We start from the raw sequence: 21782 nt of genomic DNA, 5'->3' as shown, positions 1-21782 counted from the left end.
GTTCAGTTTAAGTTGATTAAATTCAGTTCATATCAATTCAGTGCAGTTCAGTTCAATAAAAAACAATGCCTTAATCTTGCTTGTAAACGAACGATTGTAAATAAGAATTTCAGATTAAAGTATAATAAAACATATCCGGCCTTGGGACAACACCGAAAAATATCATGGTGTTGTGGGATCCATTACCCTCCAATCTAGATCCGCCTCTGGATGCTTATAAAGCATGCAGCTGGAACATGGGAAAAATATGTCGGTAACAAATACAAGAATATTATTATTATTATTATTATTATTATTATTATTATTATTATTATGGCTACTGTAAAGCTCCATTTTCTACTAGTGCTTATTTTTGTTGGTCTCATTGTAAATGTGCATGCCCATCTCTCTCATAAATTTTACTCAAAAACATGCCCTCAAGCTCTAAGTATTGTGAAACAAGGAATTATTGAAGCTATCAAGAATGAGACTCGTGTTGGGGCGTCCTTACTTCGAGTGCATTTCCATGATTGCTTTGTCGATGTAAGTTTACCGAAAAAAAATCTCTAAAGCGCGGTCTGGTTAGAATTAGACATGTGAAATTATAATTTAATCATAACTAGCTACTTTAAGTTTTGAAATTTATAACTTGTATGAACGATTTGGAAACCAGGGCTGCGATGGATCGATTCTACTAGATAATAGTGCTACTATCGAAAGTGAGAAGCAGGCGGTACCTAATAACAATTCGGCTCGTGGATTTGAAGTTGTAGATCATATTAAGGCCAAGTTAGAAAAGGCTTGCCCTGGAGTAGTCTCATGTGCTGATATTCTCGCCATTATTGCACGTGACGCCGTTGTTCATGTATGTTTCATGTTTAATTTTTCCGTTCAATACTAGTTACAAGAATTCAAGTTTAGATAATTTTACTCAAAACCATATCTTTGAGATTTATGAGAGTTGGGTACTCAAGTACACAAATTTTGGTAAAAGAAACTATAGGCTAATGCAGGGTCAAATTAATTATGCTGAAACAATTCTTCCAAAACATAGTACTAAATAACGGTATTGATCTCAAGTCATGCTGGTATCAGGTGTCACAGCCTAATGTCGCTAAATAAACTACATTGTGGTGGTGGTGGTGGTGGTGGTGGTGGTGAGCTTTAGAATATTTACATAATGGATATATGCATGTGGGGACTAAGAAGGTAATGACTAATGAATGAATGAAAAATGCAGTATGGAGGTCCAACATGGGAAGTAAGATTAGGAAGAAGAGACTCACTGACAGCAAGCAGAGCAACAGCAAACAAAACAATCCCTGCTCCTTTCTTCAATCTCAACAATCTCACTTCTAACTTTGCAGCACAAGGCCTATCATTTCGAGACATGGTTGTCCTCTCTGGTAAGTTTATTATTTGTCTCTTTATCAACACTCTTTTTATATATACTTTATACTCTGCATTTTAAAGGAGCAGTCTAATTAATTGGCAAGGGGTCGATTTTAGATGTGGCCAGGGGTGTCTAAGTCCACGGGCAACCACGGGCGGCGGAACCGAACCTCCCTTTTTGGCAACCCTAAATTTATAAGCTTTATTGATTTTTTAACACAAAACTCGAGATATAGTACATGTGCATTCATATTTGGGGCCTCATATTTTTATGGTGCACCGGACCTCAATTTACTTTAAGACGCCCCTAGATGTGGCGCTCCAATCGATATCTTGACTTCAGTCCTTCACAGTAACTGAGTAAGTCGTATGTGGCATTGTTAAAACTACTCGTGATGAAAAACTTGGCTAGCTGTACTAATTATTGGATGCTGACTCTACACGAATTTATACTAATTGGATGTTAAGCTACTATGGTCAAAAGAAAGAATAGAAGGAAAGAGGGATCTCATAACAAATACGTAAATAGAATGCTTGTAAACATGTCGGATAAAAAAAAGTGAGAAAATAGTTCCTAAAAAAAAAAAAAATTGATTTCAAAACCAATCAATAATAAATCGAAATAATATTTTAAATGGACAAGATTTTTTTTCTAGTGTAGGCACAAGATTATTAGGTGAGTATAATGTAATTGAACTATATCTGCTCTTGAAATAATTGGAAGTAATATGTGGTTGGCAAAACGAGACTGTTGCTTTTGAAATTTCTTCAATAAACGATAAAAGGAAGTATAATAGATTAATACGGTGTACTATACTACGTACGTACTCAGTATTAGATAAAAGCACGCTCCAAATTATTGGAAAATAATGTGCTAACCAGTAACCACTAACCACACGCACTATTTTTTAAAAAAGAAAAAGAAAAGGAAAATGAGATGGTGACACCGGGTGTTACTCAGTTTGAGTAACACCCGGGGCATAATTGTAAATTGTTGAAATTTTTTCATTTCCCTCCGTTAGTTTTTGAATTTCAAACGAATTAATCAAAAAGGGTAATTTAGGAATTTTAAATATTGCAAACAATAAAACAAAAGCTTAACTAATATATTTGCAGGTATTGATCCACCCCAAAATTGTAGGAACTGAATATTGAATGCGAACTCCATTGCCATCAATTGTGAATGCTCATTTATTAACTATTGAAGTTTCATTAAAAGGACACATTCATGTTTATGCACAATAGGACTGATCGTTTCCTTACATGTTTATGAATTCTCATGTTTTCTTCCTCAGTCAATTCCACAACAAGATTTCTTTTCAATCTCCATCTCCATTATTCTAAATTTCTATTTTATCAAAAGAAATAATTTTCAACAAACTACATCTATACACTAATATCAAAACTAAATAAATCGAAATTTGTGATAGTGCAAGTTAAATTATCATCACAATGAAAAAAAAAAAAAAAAAAAAAAAAAGACTTTACGATTTCAAAATGATTTGTTTGATTGTGATGAAGAACTGTGATGTGATGCACATTAATGGGTAGACTAGATTAATACGGAGTACTCCACTAATTTTTCAAATATGTTGAATACTTAGATTGTATACTAAATTACACATATAGCCTTATGATTTTGGCGCAAAATTAAAATTAAATTTAGATTTTTCTATTTATTTTTATTATTTTATTAAGGTGTTACTGAGTTTCACTAACACCGGGTGTCGCCATAGCGCTTTCCGAAAGAAAAAAGGGCAACAATTAAATGGATAATGGGTGTCCATGCTGTGCTAATATTATCCAATAACCTCCATCACTATATATCTCCTCTATTATCTCTATTCTCTATGCCTAAACCAATTGCGCCCGTACTTTTTGTTTAATGCTTATATCGCTGCACTCAATGTAATAACAGGTGCACACACAGTGGGATTCGCAAGGTGCACAAATTTCCGGTCACATATCTACAACGACACCAACATAGACACCAGCTTTGCTAAATCGCTTCAGCAAACGTGTACAAAGAGTGGCAATGACAATGTCCTTCAACCCCTTGACCTCCAAACAAGGTTTATTTTTGACAACAAATATTACCAAAACTTACTTGTTCATAAGGGCTTGCTTCACTCGGATCAACAACTATTTAATGGAAATAAGGCCGATAAACTGGTTCAAAAATATGCCGCTGATCAATGCAAGTTTTTTAAGGCCTTTGCCAAGAGTATTGTAAGGATGGGTAATATTAATCCTCTTACTGGAACTGAAGGTGAAATCAGACTCAATTGCCGTAAACCCAATTGAGAGTAGTGTCTCAATTTAGGACATTTTAGGACAATGGTGTTGAGCTATGCATGGTTCCTACCCTTTGTCCTCCACAATGTCGTATATTTATACGTGTGTATATTACTTATTTATTGTTCCGAGTATGTCTTTGTTGTATTAAGTATGTACCGTAAACGTTCTTTCATTGCTTTTGATGAGTTCCAATTGTGTTAACTATTGTCTATTGGCATTTATCATCCCACTATTTGTAAAGAACAATGGAGTAAAATGTCAGTTTATTTGTTCACGACTTTAGTGTATTATTATTTATTATTCATCAACGAAGATAACTGAATTTTGTTGTTATTTAATGATAACAATATAATGTATTTATAGTACCATAATAGGAATCCAAATAATCTAAAACCTAGACGATATCCGTCGTACCCTAAATCCTCTAACAGGTACTTAACATTATTCTAGAGCTACCGTATGTTGATGGTTTCGCACAACAATACAACCACCCTAGAGGTGATGAAATGGCCCAAACACAGTGGCCCGGCCCAATCCTACCCGCTTTTTTGCAGGATTTCGACCATTTATTTAAGCCCAAAACAGAGCTATAAGCCGCCCAAAAAGGCCCAATGTAATTTTGAGCCGGGTGTGGGCCCGAATTTTGACCCGCCTCGCCCCATATTTATTAAAGAGGGCAATTTTTTAAATATTTTTTAAATAAAATTAGTAATAAAATATATAAAAAAAACTTGTAAAAACTCATGTAATATTCATTAAAAGTTAAAGAGCAATGTGTTTTTAATATAGAATAACCGTATGAGTACATGATTAATCGTTTTAAAATTGTTATATTTATTTTTATCTATCTTTCATCGAGCAAGTCATATGTGGTGGTTCATCATATCTTTTTACCAATTGTATTAATTTTATAATCTAAGCAAGTATTTAACATACTAGTGGTCGATATGTTGCTATTTATCTCACCTTACAAGCCAAAGGAACGAAATATGTACTCAATCAAACTTCAAAGAGCTCTATTAATGCTGGACTAAACAATCTGGAAGAATAATGTGGTATAACCGTCTCGGCGAATATTTGTTGAAAGAGGGATGCACCTATAATGCTATTTGTCCATGTGTATTCATTAAGAAATCCAACTTAGGATTCGTTATTATTGGATTATACGTTGATAATCTAAACGTTATTTAATGGAATATTTGCCCACCTATCTGCTTATACACAAAAGCACCTAAAACGCTTTCATATGGACAGAACACATCCATTAAGTTCACCAATAGTCTCGAGATCACTTGATGTCAATAAAGAAACTATCTTGTCTCAGAAGTACCATATTTAAGAGCAATTAGTGCTCTCATGTATCTGGCAAATTGTACAAGACTTGACATTGCATTTTCAATCAATCTCTTAATAAGATATAGTTTTGCTCCAACTTAAAGTCATTGGAATGGAGTCAAGCATCTGTTTCGATATCTTAGTGACACTACTGAATTAGGCTTATTTTATCCATACAGAGCTAAATCAAAATTAGTTGGATATGGAGATCAGATGCAGGTTATCTATCCGACCCACACAAGGGGAGATCACAAACTGGGTTTTTGTTCAATTATGGAGATACAACTATATCTTGGTGGTCAGTGAAGCAAACAATCGCTGCCACTTCTACAAATCATTCTGAGTTACTAGTAATACATGAAGCAAGTCTTGAATATCTTTGGTTACGGTCTCTGATACACCATATTCAGGACTCATGTGGACTTCATTCAATTAAAGACCCATCAACAATATTATAAGAAAACAAGGTTGCGTGCATTGCTCAACTTAAAGAATGTTTTATAAAGGAAAATTGAACGAAGCATATCAGTTAGAAGTTTCTCTTCACACATGATCTACAGAAACAGGGTGAAATTGACATTCAACAAGTACCCTCAAGCGACAATCTGGTAGATCTCGTCACCAAAGCATTACCTACTAAGTATGATGGGGTGAGTGGTGTTAGAGCTCATATTCTTAAAATGGAGTATATTGCAAACCGTCTTACTAAACTCAAAGTACAAATTGCTGGGCCATTCCTTGTTTATCAAATCATTAATTCTCTTCCTCAAAAGGAGTGGAATCACCTCAAAAATGCCTATCACACCCAAATTTATACCTGGACAGTCAATGCCCTTACTTCTTTGTGTGTTGAAGTTGAAAAGAAAAAGAGGAAGGAGACAAAGGACGAAGTTGTGAACTTAATAACTAACCCACCATTCTCGAAGGGGAAGTCGAGCAAACCTTTCTATAAGAGCTCTAAAGGGAATAAGTTCCAAAAGAATAAATATAGCCCATAGCACAAACATGGTCCTTATAAAAAGCATGGTCCATCTCACAATCTTAAGGGTCCTGAGGCTGATAGTAATAAAGAACATGGTACCAATACTACTGGAGTTACTTGTTGGTTCTGCAACCAACCGGGTAAAAGGAAGAGTGAGTGTTCTAAATACAAAGCCTGGTTAGCAAAGAAAAAGACAGGTAATTCATTGGTCTTAGTTTATTTTGAATCCTCTTTAGTTCACGTACCTCCTCATTCTTGGTGGTTAGACAATGGGTCATCTGTTCATATTTCCAATTCTTTGCAGGTGTTCCAAAACAAACAAACACCAAGCGAGGGTAGAGTCACTGTGTCCGTAGGAAATGGAGCGAAACTTGTTGTGGAGTTCGTAGGAACAATTATCTTAACGCTTAGTTCATGATTTTCTTTGACTCTAGAAAATACTCTTTATGTACCGTCTATGAGACGGAATTTGATTTCTATTTCCCAGTTAGACAAAGGTGGATTTCGTTTGGTTTTTTCTAATAAAAGAGTTGAATTGTTTGATAACTCTCGTATGATTGGAAATGCATTTCTTTGTGATGATTTGTACCGATTGGATTTGATTTGAAATGATGTTTCCTTGAATGTTGAGAGTGTTGGAACCAAAAGAGCCTTAACCAAAGAAAATTCTTCCCTTTTTTGGCATAAGAGACTTGGCCACATCTCTAGAAATCGAATCCATAGACTTGTCAAATGTGAAATACTTCCTGAGCTAAATTTTGAGGATTTTGATGTCACTTGTGTTGATTGTATTAGGGGGAAAATTGATCAAATCTATGAAAAAGAGTGCAACCCATAGTAAGGAACTCCTAGAGGTTATTCACACTGACATTAGTGGACCATTATCCTCTACTATTTGTGGAAAGACATCTTATATCACATTCATTGATGACTATTCTTGATATGGCTATGTCTACCTTATAAGTAACAAGTCTGAGGCCCTTGAAAAGTTCAAAATCTTTAAAGCTGAGGTTGAGAACTAGTTAAATAAGACTATTAAGATTGTGAGATCGGACCGAGGTGGTGAGTATTATGGTAAACATGGTGATTTGGGATAGTTCATGGGACCTTTTGCTGAATACTTGCAAGAATGTGGTATTGTTGGACAATATACTATGCGGGTCTTCATGAACAAAATGGTGTGGTTGAGCGTCGTAACCGTACTTTGAAAGATATGGTGAGGAGTATGATGTCGAGATCTAAATTATCTGATTTTCTTTGGGGAGAAGCTCTTAAAACTGCCTCATATATATTAAATAGAGTACCTAGCAAATCAGTTCCTAAAACATGTTTTGAATTGTGGACTGGGAGAAAACCAAGTTTGAATCATTTGAGGGTATAGGGTTGTCCAACTGAAGTGAGAATTTATAACCATTCTGAAAAGAAGCTTGATCCCAAAACCACTCCTGGTGTTTTCATTGGCTATCATGCATGTTGAACCATATAGTATATATGTTTATGTTTTGATGATGTCAAGGTGCTTTATAATTTATATACTTGTTGCGCGTAATCGTTTGTCTAAGTCTTTTAGATTTGATTTATTTAATACAAGCAACAAAGGAAATTGCGATGGAAGTATACAAGAGTCAAGCCTCAATTCAAGATCAAACGATGTGAGGATTCATTCAAGATTTATGTGAAAACAAAGTCCGTCTAAAGAATAATCAAGCTTGGATGATGACGTAGCCTATACTCGAAGATCTCCTTGAAGATTAGAATAATATAGGTGATTATCTCGTAATGATAACCAAGAATGAGTTTCTTGAATTAGTAAAGTTATAGCTTAGCAGCTATAACATTACTAGTAAAAGAGCTCAATGTTATAGCTCTCTTACTATAACATTGAGATGCTGAGTTTACTATACACGACATATAATGTTTTAAAATTGTTTTTTAAAATTGTTTAAAGTTTATTTTAAATGTTTTGATAAAAGTATTTATTTGATAAAGCCCGGTTTAGTGCGGAGTTTGGTTCCTTGTTGAACGTTGACTAGTAGTCGTTTTGGGTCAACTTATGTGTTGGACCATGCTACTAATTAGGGTTTCAACAAAGCCTCTCTTAAAACCTAAATTCTAACCCATATATTGAGCTAGGGTTTGCACGAGTCACGAGGCATATGAGCCGTGATATCTCGTGTAGACTACGATATATTTGGTAAAGATTCTATATCTTTACATATCTTACATATCTTACTTAATATATTTATTTATGATAAAATATATTCTTGTTATAGAAAATCTTATCATATCTTAGAATTTATAGTAAAGATAATAATTGAATAGATTATATTCTATCTTTTGGAATATTCTTTATTATCTTTTAGGCTTTTAGGAAAGAAATAATAGAAAATATGATTTTTTAACATATCTCCTATTATTCGGCCATTAGGGTTTCTAAAAACCGAATTGCCTTGTTCTTTCCTTCCTATAAATACTTTGCTCTTTGCAACATTTAAAATAGAGACGTTAAGCATAAAATTGATCTTATTTTTTCAAAGCAAAATCGTGTGTTTCGAAGCAGAAAACCGTTTTGTTACTTTTGAAAGGTCGTGTGTTTTTAAACTCGTATATTCATTTGTTAAGTTATCGTTATAAGATAATAGTGCTTATTTGATTTCTTACTTGTTCATTAACGTGAACCTTTAGTTGTACGAGTTGGGTTAGTAAATTTGTAATCCGTAGAAAGGTACTAAATTTATTAATCGAGAATAGTGGACGTAGGTTTCGACTTGTGAAACTGAACCACTTCAAAAACCGTGTGTCTCCTCTCTTTCGTTCGTTTGTTTATTTTGTTTTACAATCATTAGTTGATTAGTCAAAGTTTAATCAATAAACTTTAAATAATCAATTATATTCATATAATCGAAAAAGCTTTCAAAAGTTTTAAATCTTCAATTCACCCCCCCCCCCTCTTGAGTATTTCGGATCGATAGACTCGTCAATTGGTATCAGAGCCTCGTGGTCTTGATTGCCTAACCTCATAGAGGCTGATCTGTCTATCTTTATTTATTTTGTCGTTTTATATTCCGCTGCCTATCACGTGATAAATGGATTCCAAATATCTCAAGTGTCCCGTCTTTGATGGGAAGAATTATGGATTGTGGAAAAACATGATGACTCACTATGTGAAAGGTCACGATTGGGAGTGCTGGAGGATTATCCAAAACGGACCGCACAAAATTCTTGTAGCATCCAAGGAAGGCACTACCTATGAAAAGAAAGAAGAGTACTATGTCGAAGCCGACTACAAAAAGGCCGAAAAGAACTCCAAAGCAATAAGTCTCCTGCAAAACGGAATGACTTCTACAGAGTTTGATCGATTTTCTTCGTGTTCTACGGCCAAGGAGATATGGGATGGGCTTGAACTAGCTTATGAAGGTACTTCCATTGTTAGGAAGCACCAAATAGATTTGCTTATGCAAAAATATGAGCTATTCATTATGGAGCCTAATGAGTCCCTAGATAGTATGTCCGCAAGGTTTTCAAGCATCATAAACGAACAGAAAAACCTAGGTAGGAAATTCATTATTGAGGACATTGCTAGAAAGGTTCTTAGGATCCTGACTAAGATGTGGCGTGCTAAAGTCACTGCAATGGAGGAATCACGAGATCTTGAAAACCTATCCTATCAAGAACTCATCGGTGCTCTCATGGCCCATGAAATTACTCTTAACAAAGATGACGTTGAACCAAGCCGTAATAAGAGTATGGCCTTAAAGAGCAAAGAAGTTGATTCTGAACTAGAAGATGAAACTGTTCTGTTTGCGTGCCGTTTCAAAAATAAGATATTTCAAAACAAACAAACAAAATCATCCTACAACAACAACACCAAGTCATCCAACAAAAAGGTTACAGAATCAAAGTCATCTTTCGCAAACAGAGGTTGATTCAAGTGTGGAGAATCTGATCACATGATCAAGGATTGTCCAACATGGGAGAAGATCAAGGACAAGACAAAACGTGATAAGACAAAGAGAGAATTCAAACAGGTTATGATGGCTTTGTGTTGGGGAGACCTTAACTCAGAAGATGACGAGGGATCTGAAGACGACGAAGTAGCCAACCTTTGTCTCAGCAGCGTTAGTCTTGACCTAATCTCCGACAGCGACAATGAAAGCACAAACTCACACTCAAATTATTGCCTTCTTGGAGAATCAGACGAAGATGACGATAAAGAGGTAAGTTATCTTGAGCTTAAAAAACGCGTTAAGAAATTGTCTAAAAGTGCTTTAATTTAATTCTTTGAACAATCTCTCGATAAGTGTCACGAACAGGCTTGGAGCTAAAAGATCTAAAGGAACAGATTCTCGAAATTGCAGAAGAGAATCATACTCTGAAGGCCAAAGCTAAGAAGTTAAAATCTAAGGTTATAGCTGAGAAAGTAACAACGTTAGATTCTACTATGGCTGAAAATAAGGAATTAGAGTCCAAAGTTATAGCTAATGAAGCTATAACTTCAGACCTAAAGCTTAGCATCAAGCACCTTCAAGCCAAAGTTATAGCTAATGAAGCTATAACTTTAGAACCTAGAAAAACCAAAGAACTTTTGGAAACTAAGGTCACATCTGATGAAGCAGTGATCTTAGACCAAAAGAAAGAGATAGATTCCCTTTCAAAGTAATTAAAGGAATCTAAGACCGACATGATCAATGTTAAGAAACAACATTCCGATGTTGTATTCCTTCTTAACAAACGATTCCAACTTTCGTGATAACTTTAAGAAAGATAATGATGTAGATCACACGAAATGTAAAGAGGAAATTAAAACCCTGAAAGACCTACTTCTACATGCTAGAAAGGTCCATGATAAGTGGGAAGGTTGCACAAACGTCCTAAACTTCCTAACCGAACAATCTGACAATAATATGAAGATAGGTTTAGGACATGTGTGCTACAGCTGTAGAGATCACTCTAAATGCAAATCAACACCTTCGGATTTTGATTTCAGAAAAAGGAAGTATGCTGATCTTCCTGAATATCGGATTTGCAATTACTGTGGTCATACGGGTCACATCCAAAACAATTGTGTAAAAAAGGCTCATGATATACGAAAAAATCCAACCATGCTAAAACTGTTGACACAGTTGTTGAGGATGATAAAGCCCCCATAAATGAACCTAACGAAGTAAGGAACAATAAATTTCATTGGTTCTATGACATGGCCTTCGACTACACCAAGAAATCTAGCACTTCACAAAATTCTTGTCAACCTAAACCTAGTAAACCTGTTCATAAGGGAAACAATCAAGATAGACCCAGAGAAATTCCTAAACCGAGAGAAAACCCTAAACCTAGAACTCCTCCCAAGGAAAATAACCCAAGAGTTAGAAAAACTGTCATTAGACAAGTTTGGGTTCGAAAGGATTTAGTATATAGAGTAACTAATCATAAGGGACTCAACTTAGCTTGGGTACCTAAAAACTGTATCTAATCCCTTCTGCAGGAAGTAGTGAAAGAAAACAATCAATGGTATCTTGATAGTGGATGTTCAAGACACATGACTGGAGATAAGAATCTGTTTCTTTCACTCAAGCCCTTCAACGGAGGAAAAGTGACGTTCGGGGACAATAAAAAGGGAAAGGTAATCGGCGTTGGCAAAATCATAATTTCTAAGTCTCACGCGATCAGTCACGTTATCTCGTAGACGGTCTAAAACATAACTTGCTAAGCATATCTCAACTATGCGACAAAGGTAACAAAGTCGTTTTTCATACTGATAGTTGTCGCATTATAATCGAAGGAACTAGCAATGTTATTCTTGAAGGCCACGGAAAAAGAAATGTTTATATGGTAGATTTGAATGCTGTGCCTACTAACTCTTTTTCATGCATGAAAGTTACTCTTGATGATCCCTGTTTGTGGCATAAAAGGTTTGGTCACATTAGCTCACTAACTTTGAACAAACTCAAGAAGTGGGACTTGGTTGAAGGGTTACCTAAAATCAAGTTCGACCAAGAAAAGATGAGTGATACGTGTGCTAGGTGCAAACAAGTAAGATCATCGTTCAAACCTAAAAGAGTAGTAAGCACAAATCAAGCCTTGGAATTAGTACACATGGATTTATGTGGACCCATGAAGGTAAGGAGTAGAGGAGGATCCAGGTACGTCTTTGTTCTTGTAGATGATTACTCAAGGTATGTATGGCCTATATTTCTTCATTCAAAAGAGGAAACGTTTGATGAATTTGATTGTCTTATGAAACGTGTTCAAAACAAATATAAGACAAATCTTGTATCTATTCGTACGGATCATGGCACCGAGTTTGACAATCAAGCTTTCATTGAATATTGTAGAGTTAATGGTGTAGGGCATAACTTCTCTACACCAAGAACTCCTCAACAAAACAGTGTTGTTGAACGTATGAATAGAACTTTGGAAGATATGGCTCGTAAAATGCTTTTATGTAGTGGTTTACCTCGTAACTTTTGGGCTGAAGTCATTAGTACTTCTTGCTACATCCATAATCGTGCTATGATCCGACCTATTCTTAAGAAAACCCCATACGAACTCCTTAGAGGTCGAAAACCTAATATCTCCAATCTTCGTTGCTTTGGGAGTAAATGTTTTGTTCACAGTAACGGTAAAAACCGGTTAAGTAAGTTCAACCCTAGGAGTGATGAGGCGATTTTCATAGGATACTCAGATCATAGCAAGGCGTACAAAGTCTTCAATGAGAGAACTCTTTGTATTGAAGAAAGTGTCCACGTTATTTTTGATGAAGATAACGTGTTTGATAAGCCTTTACAGGATGAGGAAGAAGACTTTGATGAACCCGACTTTCGTCTTTCAAGAGACGATCCCCCGGAATTGGAATTGGAGGACAATGAGATAGAAGGAACAAGTGATGAACTTGATCATTCTTCAAAAGATAAAAAGGAGAAAACCAAAGTTATAGTTGATGATACTATAACATTGACTCAAAATAATGATTCCCAAACTAATGTTATAGGTGATGTTACTATAACATTGGATCCAAATCAAGGTGTAGAGTCCGAAGTTATAAACGGCTCTAATACAACACCCAGATTGGATTCAGGGGGAACTTCCTCCAATTCCGATCCAAATGAAGTTGGGACAAGCTTAAATAACGATGAAGAACCAAGTACTTCAACAAAGCGGAAATACAAGAGCTCACACCCCATGGACAATATTCTAGGGAATATTAAGAAGGGTGTTCAGACTAGACGTTCCTTGAATAACTTATGCTCTTTCTACTCTTTTCTATCCATGATCGAACCAACATATATAAATGGAGCTCTTGCAGAATCAGATTGGATTTTAGCTATGCAAGAAGAGCTACAATAGTTTGAACGAAACAAGGTTTGGCATTTAGTTCCTAGACCAAAGGATCGATCTGTCATTGGAACAAGGTGGGTCTTTAGGAACAAAGTAGATGATGCCGGAGTCATTATCAGAAACAAAGCAAGATTGGTGGTCCAAGGTTATAATCAACAAGAAGGAATAAATTATGATGAGACTTTCGCACCTGTTGCTCGTCTTGAAGCTATTAGACTTCTGATAGCATTCGCAGCACATAAGGGAATGAAGCTCTTCCAGATGGATGTCAAGACAGCATTTCTAAATGGATATCTACATGAGGAAGTCTTCGTTGAACAACCCCCCGGATTTAAGAATAGCAAATTTGAAGATCACGTCTTCAAGTTGGATAAAGCCCTTTACGGATTGAAACAAGCACCTAGGGCATGGTATGACAGACTATCTAAGTTTCTACTTGACAGTGGATTCAGCAGAGGATCTGTTGATAAAACCCTATTTCTAAAATCCGAGGGTTCTGACCTTTTGGTTGTTCAAATATACGTTGATGACATTATCTTTGGATCGACGAACCGAAATCTATGCTAGTATTTTTCTGAGTTGATGACCTCCGAGTTCGAGATAAGTATGATGGGAGAATTGAAATTCTTTCTAGGTCTACAAATACAACAAATCGATGAAGGCATTAAGATTCATCAACAGAAGTATATCAAGGAATTAATTCGAAAATTCGGAATGGAAAATTCCCATGCTATGCCTACTCCAATGGTCGAGAACAAGAAATTGACATTAGATGAAGACGGTAAATCAGCCGATGAAACTACTTAACGTGGAATGATTGGGTCACTGTTATATTTGACTGGAAGTACACCCGATATTATGTTTAGCGTATGCGTTTGTGCGAGATATCAATCATCTCCCAAAGAATCGCATATGACGGCCGTAAAACGAATTTTACGATATTTAATTGGAACGGCCAAGCTGTATTTATGGTATCCGATGGAGCGTAACTTCGATCTAGTCAGTTATTCTGATGCCGACTACACAGGATGTTCTCTAGACAGAAAAAGTACATCGGGTGTCGCCACATTCGTCGGACCGTGTATTATTACGTGGGGTTCGAAGAAGCAAAATTCGGTTGCCCTCTCAACTGCTGAAGCCGAATACATCGCTGCAGGATTGGTATGTACTCAATTATTATAGCTTAAGCAACAATTACGTGATTATGGTATTTACGTAGGATGTATTCCTATTTTATGTGATAATACTAGTGCAATAATAATTTCTAAAAATCCCGCACAACATTCACGTACTAAACACATTGAAATAAGACACCATTTTATTAGAGACCATGTTGAGAAGGGGAATATAAAACTTGAATTTTGTAGTACGGAAAAACAATGGGCTGACATTTTGACAAAATCGTTAGCTAGAGAACGATTTGAGACTTTACGGTTGTAAATTAGTTTAATTGGTGGTACCTAAGCTTCTGTATATGTTTAAGTCAAGATTGTATGAATGTGTCCGTATATTACGTTGCATGAATATTTTCGTTTATAGGAAAATATTTATCATAAATTCTATTGTTATTTAGAATTTACTTGTCATACAAACTTTATCTTTTATCAAGATACACCATATTTTTACTTTTCCAAATTACATAAAATTCTCCTAAAAATAGCTTCACCAAATTGTACGTATTATGCTTCCTATTCCTAAATAACCTTCAAATAATTATCTTTTCCATATCTTACCTTTTACCATATTTATTTGATCACCTACCATCATATTCCTACCTTAACTCTTATCACTATTTGAAACTTACCATAATTGATTAACACTTGCCTAAACCTAGACCTAGCCTTATAATTACCCCCCTTTCCTTTGCCGTGTAAACCATTACCACACCCCACTTGCATACTTTTTCTCTTCTCAAAAAATTACCACAATCTCATCATCATCTTCTTCACTCAACCATCAACATCACCATGAATTCACATCATGCAAAAACCCGATCATCAACCCGCCATCAACAAAGCCGCCACTTTAACAAACCATCATCACCACTACCATCTCATGATCTTAATTCTTCTAGCTTTCCTACACCTCAACCAAACTTATCTACACCCATGTTTTACGGTCGGGACGACTCGATGTCCGAGGGAAAAAGACGCCGCCTTTTTAAAGGGGAAGAATAAGGTAGTTGTTGATGAGGGTGACGACATTGAGGACCCCAAGGTTATTGTAAGGAATGGTGTTGCACGAACTTTACTCCAGGATGTTTCGAAAGCCGCAACAAAAGAAGGGTTAAATCGAGTCTGGTTGACTCATGATGAAAGAAACCTTGTTTCTCGTGTCTTGAAGTATTCTATACATGGAGGAAGGTATTATCCCCAATCTTGGTTGGTTAATGTTCCCGCCCTTAAGTTTTTTATTGATTTTCTTGATTTTCAAGGGTGGAGTCACATTAGTCAATTTTCAGGTCCAATTTATCCGGTTGGAGTTGTTCAATTCTTTGCTAGTGTGTCGATTAAGAAAGGGCTCTTGCATGCATTGGTTAATGGTGTTGAGGTAACGGTTTCTGCTTCGGATTTTTGCTCTGCTTTTTCGGTTCCCGATGACGGAATTGAAATTAATCCAAGTCTTGAATGGTCCAATGTTGTTAGTGACAAGGAATTGTTGGTTAAGAAGTATTTTGAGGATGTTGGGACGGATGGTGGGAACATTGTTGTTCGTCCTCTCTTGGCGAAAATTAAGTTCCTCTTAAACTTTCTTTGGAACACGGTTGTGCCGAGGAGAGGAGGATGAGACAAGGTTTCGAGTTATGAGGCTATTATTATTTACTCATGGTTGGAAGGACAAAAGGTGAATTTAGCGAGTCTTGTTTTACATCGTATAGTCCAAACGAGTCTCACGGTTACCAAGGAGAAATTTAGTACAACAACCGACCTTCCATATGGGATGTGGGTGTCTCGATTGTTAGAAGTGAAACGCGTGGTGGGACGGGATAGCTACGCTGTAAGTGCAAAGGATTGTATGTGTGATCGCTTGATTAAGCTTATGGGTCTTGTAGTTGATGGACCCAAGTTATTACTTGTCAAGGATGTTGAGAAGATTCTGAGTGATTCGGGTTTGGGGCCAATGGAGGCAAAATTGGAAATTTTTATGACTACTTTAATGGAGAAGTTTGAGGAGCAATCCACCAACTTGGCTACGGTTTTATCACAAGTTGGACCATCACGATCTTTGGAGTCGGGTTTGGATGCTTCTCGGGTTTATTCTTGGATGGATGAGGTGGATAAGAGGTTAATGGGTTTTGAGAGGGAACTGAAGGCCATCCGTGGGGAAGTGTTCCTACATGGAGATTGTCTTACCTTTCTCACGAGTCAAGGTGGTGCTTTGGTTATGTATGGAAAAGCTATGGCAAACGATCAATCACTAGCTTTGGAGGCGACTAAAGCTTTGTCCTTGAATATACTCAACTTTGAACGAAGTATTCAAGGTCTTTCTCAGCTTGTGAGGAGCTCCTTCGATCGTCTCGATGCCTTGGAACATCGTACCCGCCCCGACTACGTGAACCCTTACAAAACCCACAACATTTGAATTTGTCTCACCTTGCCTTATCTAGCACCTTCTCCTTTTAGTATCTTTTCTTTATCTTGATGGTGTATTTTGCAAACTTAAATTCGGCCCATTTTGGCATATACTTGTGGATTATGGCCCAAGTATTTCTCTAAACATGTGTTTATTCGGCCCTTTGGCATCAAACATGTTTTCTTAAGTTTGTATGATAATTAATCCTCTAGATGATTATAGTTATGCGTGATAATATTATGTTCTATGACGTTTTATCTCTTGTCTCATCTTATATTATTATAGTCATTTCAGTTTTGTTCTTAACTTTTCGATGATGTCAAGAGGGGAAAGAACGTCTATGGTAAGCATCTACCTAAGCTTGCTCCTTGTCAAGACCAATTGTCTCTGAAAGTCCTTAAAGTTTCAATTTTGTGTTAATCGTCTTGATCTTGCATTGATCTTTATTATAAAGATGACGGTATTGTATTGAGGGGGAACTCTTTACTTAGTCACAAAATTAGGAGGCTTGCCATCATCAAAAAGGGGGAATTTGTTGAACCATATAATATATATGTTTATGTTTTGATGATGTCAAGGTGCTTTATAATTTATATACTTGTTGCGCGTAATCGTTTGTCTAAGTCTTTTAGATTCGATTTATCTAATACAAGCAACAAAGGAAATTGTGATGGAAGTATACAAGAGTCAAGCCTCAATTCAAGATCAAACGATGTGAAGATTCATTCAAGATTTATGTGAAGACAAAATCCGTCTAAAGAATAATCAAGCTTGGATGATGACGTAGCCTATACTCGAAGATCTCCTTGAAGATTAGAATAGTATAGGTGATTATCTCGTAATGATAACCAAGAATGAGTTTCTTGAATTAGTAAAGTTATAGCTTTGCAGCTATAACATTACTAGTAAAAGAGCTCATTGTTATAGCTCTCTTACTATAACATTGAGATGCTGAGTTTACTATACACGACATATAATGTTTTAAAATTGTTTTTTGAAATTGTTTAAAGTTTATTTTAAATGTTTTGATAAAAGTATTTACTTGATAAAGCTCGGTTTAGTGTGGAGTTCGGTTCCTTGTTGAACGTTGACTAGTAGTCGTTTTGGGTCAACTTATGAGTTGGACCATGCTACTAATTAGGGTTTCAACAAAGCCTCTCTTAAAACCTAAATTCTAACCCATATATTGAGTTAAGGTTTGCACGAGTCACGAGGCATATGAGCCGTGATATCTCGTGTAGACTAAGATATATTTGGTAAAGATTCTATATCTTTACATATCTTATATATCTTACTTAATATATTTATTTATGATAAAAGATATTCTTGTTATAGAAAATCTTATCATATCTTAGAATTTATAGTAAAGATAATAATTGAATAGATTATATTCTATCTTTTGGAATATTCTTTATTATCTTTTAGGCTTTTAGGAAAGAAATAATAGAAGATATGATTTGTTAACATATCTCCTATTATTCGGCCATTAGGGTTTCTAAAAACCGAATTGCCTTGTTCTTTCCTTCCTATAAATACTTTGCTCTCTGCAACATTTAAAATAGAGACCTTAAGCATAAAATTGATCTTCTTTTTACAAAGCAAAATCATGTGTTTCAAAGCAGAAAACTGTTTTGTTATTTTTGAAAGGTTGTGTGTTTTTAAACTCGTATATTCATTTGTTAAGTTATCGTTATAAGATAATAGTGCTTATTTAATTTCTTACTTGTTCATTAACGTGAACCTTTGCAAAAATCATTAGTGCTTTCTTATTAGCGTAAGTTAGTCACTCGAGTATTTAACGGTACTCATTGAGTTACAGCTAGAGTTAGTTGTACGAGTTGGGTTAGTAAATTTGTAATCCGTAGAAAGGTACTAAATTTAATAATCGAGAATAGTGGACGTAGGTTTCGACTTGTGAAACTGAACCACTTCAAAAACCGTGTGTCTCCTCTCTTTCGTTCGTTTGTTTATTTTGTTTTACATTCATTAGTTGATTAGTTAAAGTTTAATCAATAAACTTTAAATAATCAATTATATTCATATAATCGAAAAAGCTTTCAAAAGTTTTAAATACTCAATTCACCCCCCCCCCTCTTGAGTATTTCGGATCGACAGACTCTTCACTGCAACTTCTAAAGGTTATAGATTCTACTGTCCATCTAATAGCACCAGAATTGTGGAGTCTTTGACAGCTAAATTTTTGGAGAATGACTTGGAATCTTGTCGTTGTAATACTAACTCCATTTGTCCTTCTGAGCCTGTTAGCATTCCTTCTTTTTCAAATGGGAGAAGTATGGTGACTAACGATAATACTATTTAAATATAACTCGTGACATCTATACTCTTCTAGCCAACTAGACTCGTCTCGTGATATCATCAAGCTCGTCCCGTCTCTCGCGTACTATCCAATAACCTGAACATAATCAGCTCCCCATATGACCAAAGGATATCATATGGATTGACACAAGCCACTCCAAAAGAGATAGGTGACAAATACAGACACACAAACGTCAGTAACGATAAAAGAAAGTTTGACACGACTCAAGTGCGTGAGTCAACAATATGACCATGATATGAATGACACACAAATATCCAACCGTCACGCCGGTACCGGGACACGCCCAGACGTACCCACAACAACTGGTGCCAGGAACACGTCCACGACACCACAATCACACAAGGTACTCTGAACATGTCGGTGGTACCGGGCCCAAGAGCGACTCCGGTCCAGACGTCGTGCCTCACCACACGCGTCCCTCCAAACTCAAGTCATTAATGTGCACATTCCTATTGGGGTGGGAAACCCCAATAGGCAACTCAAGCGGAAGACGGTCTCCCAACCGCCTTCAGTCTCCATAGAGCAAGTAACCAACCAACACCGCAATATCCTCCAATATACATGACAAACACAATAAATGCAAGATACCCTATAACATGCCAATTACCGACTCATCAAATGCAATTAATGACAAACAACTCATTTTACAAATAGACACATTATCGAAACTGAGTAGGATGAACCTACCTTTTCGCAAGCTCCATAAGCAAATCTGATCCAATAATAACTCCACTTCATAAAACCGTCACCTAATAAAAGTAATTAAATATACTTAATTACTAACTAATCTAATTAAATTAAATACGAATTAACTAATTAAACAAAACCCGTTTCAAAACTACCCAAAACCCGTCACAAGACTCGGTCCATACTACAACCGTACCCCCCCCCCCCCCACCGTGTACCAACTCACCCTAACCACCACAACTAACCTATTCCCGACCTGCCCAACCACCATCACCACCACCAATCATCGTACCAACCACCACCACACAACCGTAACTACAACACCCACACACACCCGCACCACACACAAAACACCACCAAGACCGCCACCACCATGGTACGACTCATATATTCGTGCCCAGCAACCCACCATAACAACCGACATCCACCACAACAACAACAAACACAACCGACAAAGTCAACCCGTATGACCCCATAAACTCATTGTGTTCGACCACCTACGGCCATCCATTCCGCCACCCATGACCACCTCTACAACCCCCACTCATCCCTCGATAAAACCCACCCAAGGTCAACCCAAGATAGTCACAAAAGGTGGGTCAAAAATTCGTCTTAAGATCATCACACAAAACAGCTATAAAGATATATATATATATATATATATATATATATATATATATATAGAGAGATTTTGGATCCTATGAGAACCTCCTTCCCATGAGAACCTCATGTTCAGAATCTTAATACCAAAGGTTCAGAACCTTTATACTAAAGGTTCAGAACATTTGTACTAAAAGTTCATAGGATATAATGCTTGTTGTATACATATTCACTTAGACAAAGATAACTCACTTTAAGCTTGTCGTAAAAAATTAAATTAGTTAATTTGTTATACGTACCAATTGTTTACGAAGTGAGGAGAACGTGGTCATGTGCATTATCTTTTCGGGGTCTCACATGAAATTATAATAATTAACCACAAAGCGAAGAGAAATAGAGAAAACATAAGATTAAATTGAATAATGGAGTAAGAGGGTTGAAGTTGATTAGTTTGATCTTCTTGATCTATGTATGATGCCCATAATCTTGTTTTTTCAACACTTCACCAAATGCATATGCCTGAATTTCTTACATCTATTTACTTTCATGCGTTAAATGTTTGTTCTGACAAGATATCAACTATGATATGCTCTTCTTCTTAGTGTATCTATCCTCCCATCTCTGATATATTCTCTTTTCCTTAGTCTTTCTGTCTCTATCCTCCCATCTCAATACTTATGTTGTTCCTGAAAGATAGGCCTTATCCATTTTTTGTTTAATTTTTTAAAACATCGGCTAGTTTTTATCATAATAATCAATTAGATGAATATTTTGACCAACTGCTGTCCTTTCTCTTTTACTGTGTTCACTTTGCCAAAACTTTATCATAATCGTATTACCTTGAATTTCCCACTTTTAATATGCGTTAACATGTTACTTAAATTTTTGGCTTTGCTTAGTAGAGTACTTAAATTTAGTTAAGTCGTGACCAATGAATCAACAATTAAGAGAATAAATTGGTCGATTTGATTGTGGTAATTTAAGAAAATTAGTTAGCGTGATATACTCAAAATATTTAGCATACTATTTTGCTAATGGAACATGAGAATGGGTATCCTCCCTTCTTTTAACTTTATGCCAAATTAAATGCAAGAGATGTTTGTTTTGTTCAGTGGTGAAAATGGTGAACCTTTAGTACAAAGGTTCTGAACATTTAGTACAAAGGTTCTGAACGTGAGGTTCTCATGGGCAGAGGGTTCTCATAGGATCTCAAACCTATATATATATATATATATATATATATATATATATATATATATATAT

The 21782-nt window shown here is 36.0% G+C and overlaps 1 protein-coding gene across 1 annotated transcript; it reads left to right on the top strand.

The window, feature by feature from the left end:
- Window positions 1-238: 238 nt before the first annotated feature.
- LOC141600256 (peroxidase P7-like) lies at window positions 239-3943 on the top strand. Its single transcript, XM_074420449.1, has 4 exons — window positions 239-522; window positions 653-844; window positions 1220-1385; window positions 3290-3943. Exons 1-4 carry the CDS (start codon window positions 313-315, stop codon window positions 3673-3675), a joined length of 954 nt encoding a protein of 317 aa, XP_074276550.1. The 5' UTR covers window positions 239-312; the 3' UTR covers window positions 3676-3943.
- The last annotated feature ends 17839 nt before the right edge of the window (window positions 3944-21782 follow it).

The sequence above is a fragment of the Silene latifolia genome, chromosome 9 (genome assembly GCF_048544455.1).
Source record: "Silene latifolia isolate original U9 population chromosome 9, ASM4854445v1, whole genome shotgun sequence".
Lineage (NCBI taxonomy): Eukaryota > Viridiplantae > Streptophyta > Magnoliopsida > Caryophyllales > Caryophyllaceae > Silene > Silene latifolia.
This window is presented reverse-complemented; position numbering and strand designations above follow the sequence as displayed.

Bases quoted from the DNA above. Each gene is read 5' to 3' on its own strand.
- LOC141600256 (XM_074420449.1), top strand. From the start codon at position 313: ATGGCTACTGTAAAGCTCCATTTTCTACTAGTGCTTATTTTTGTTGGT. The intron at 845-1,219 runs GTATGTTTCATG...TGAAAAATGCAG, and splicing joins CACGTGACGCCGTTGTTCAT to TATGGAGGTCCAACATGGGA. The intron at 1,386-3,289 runs GTAAGTTTATTA...ATGTAATAACAG, and splicing joins AGACATGGTTGTCCTCTCTG to GTGCACACACAGTGGGATTC.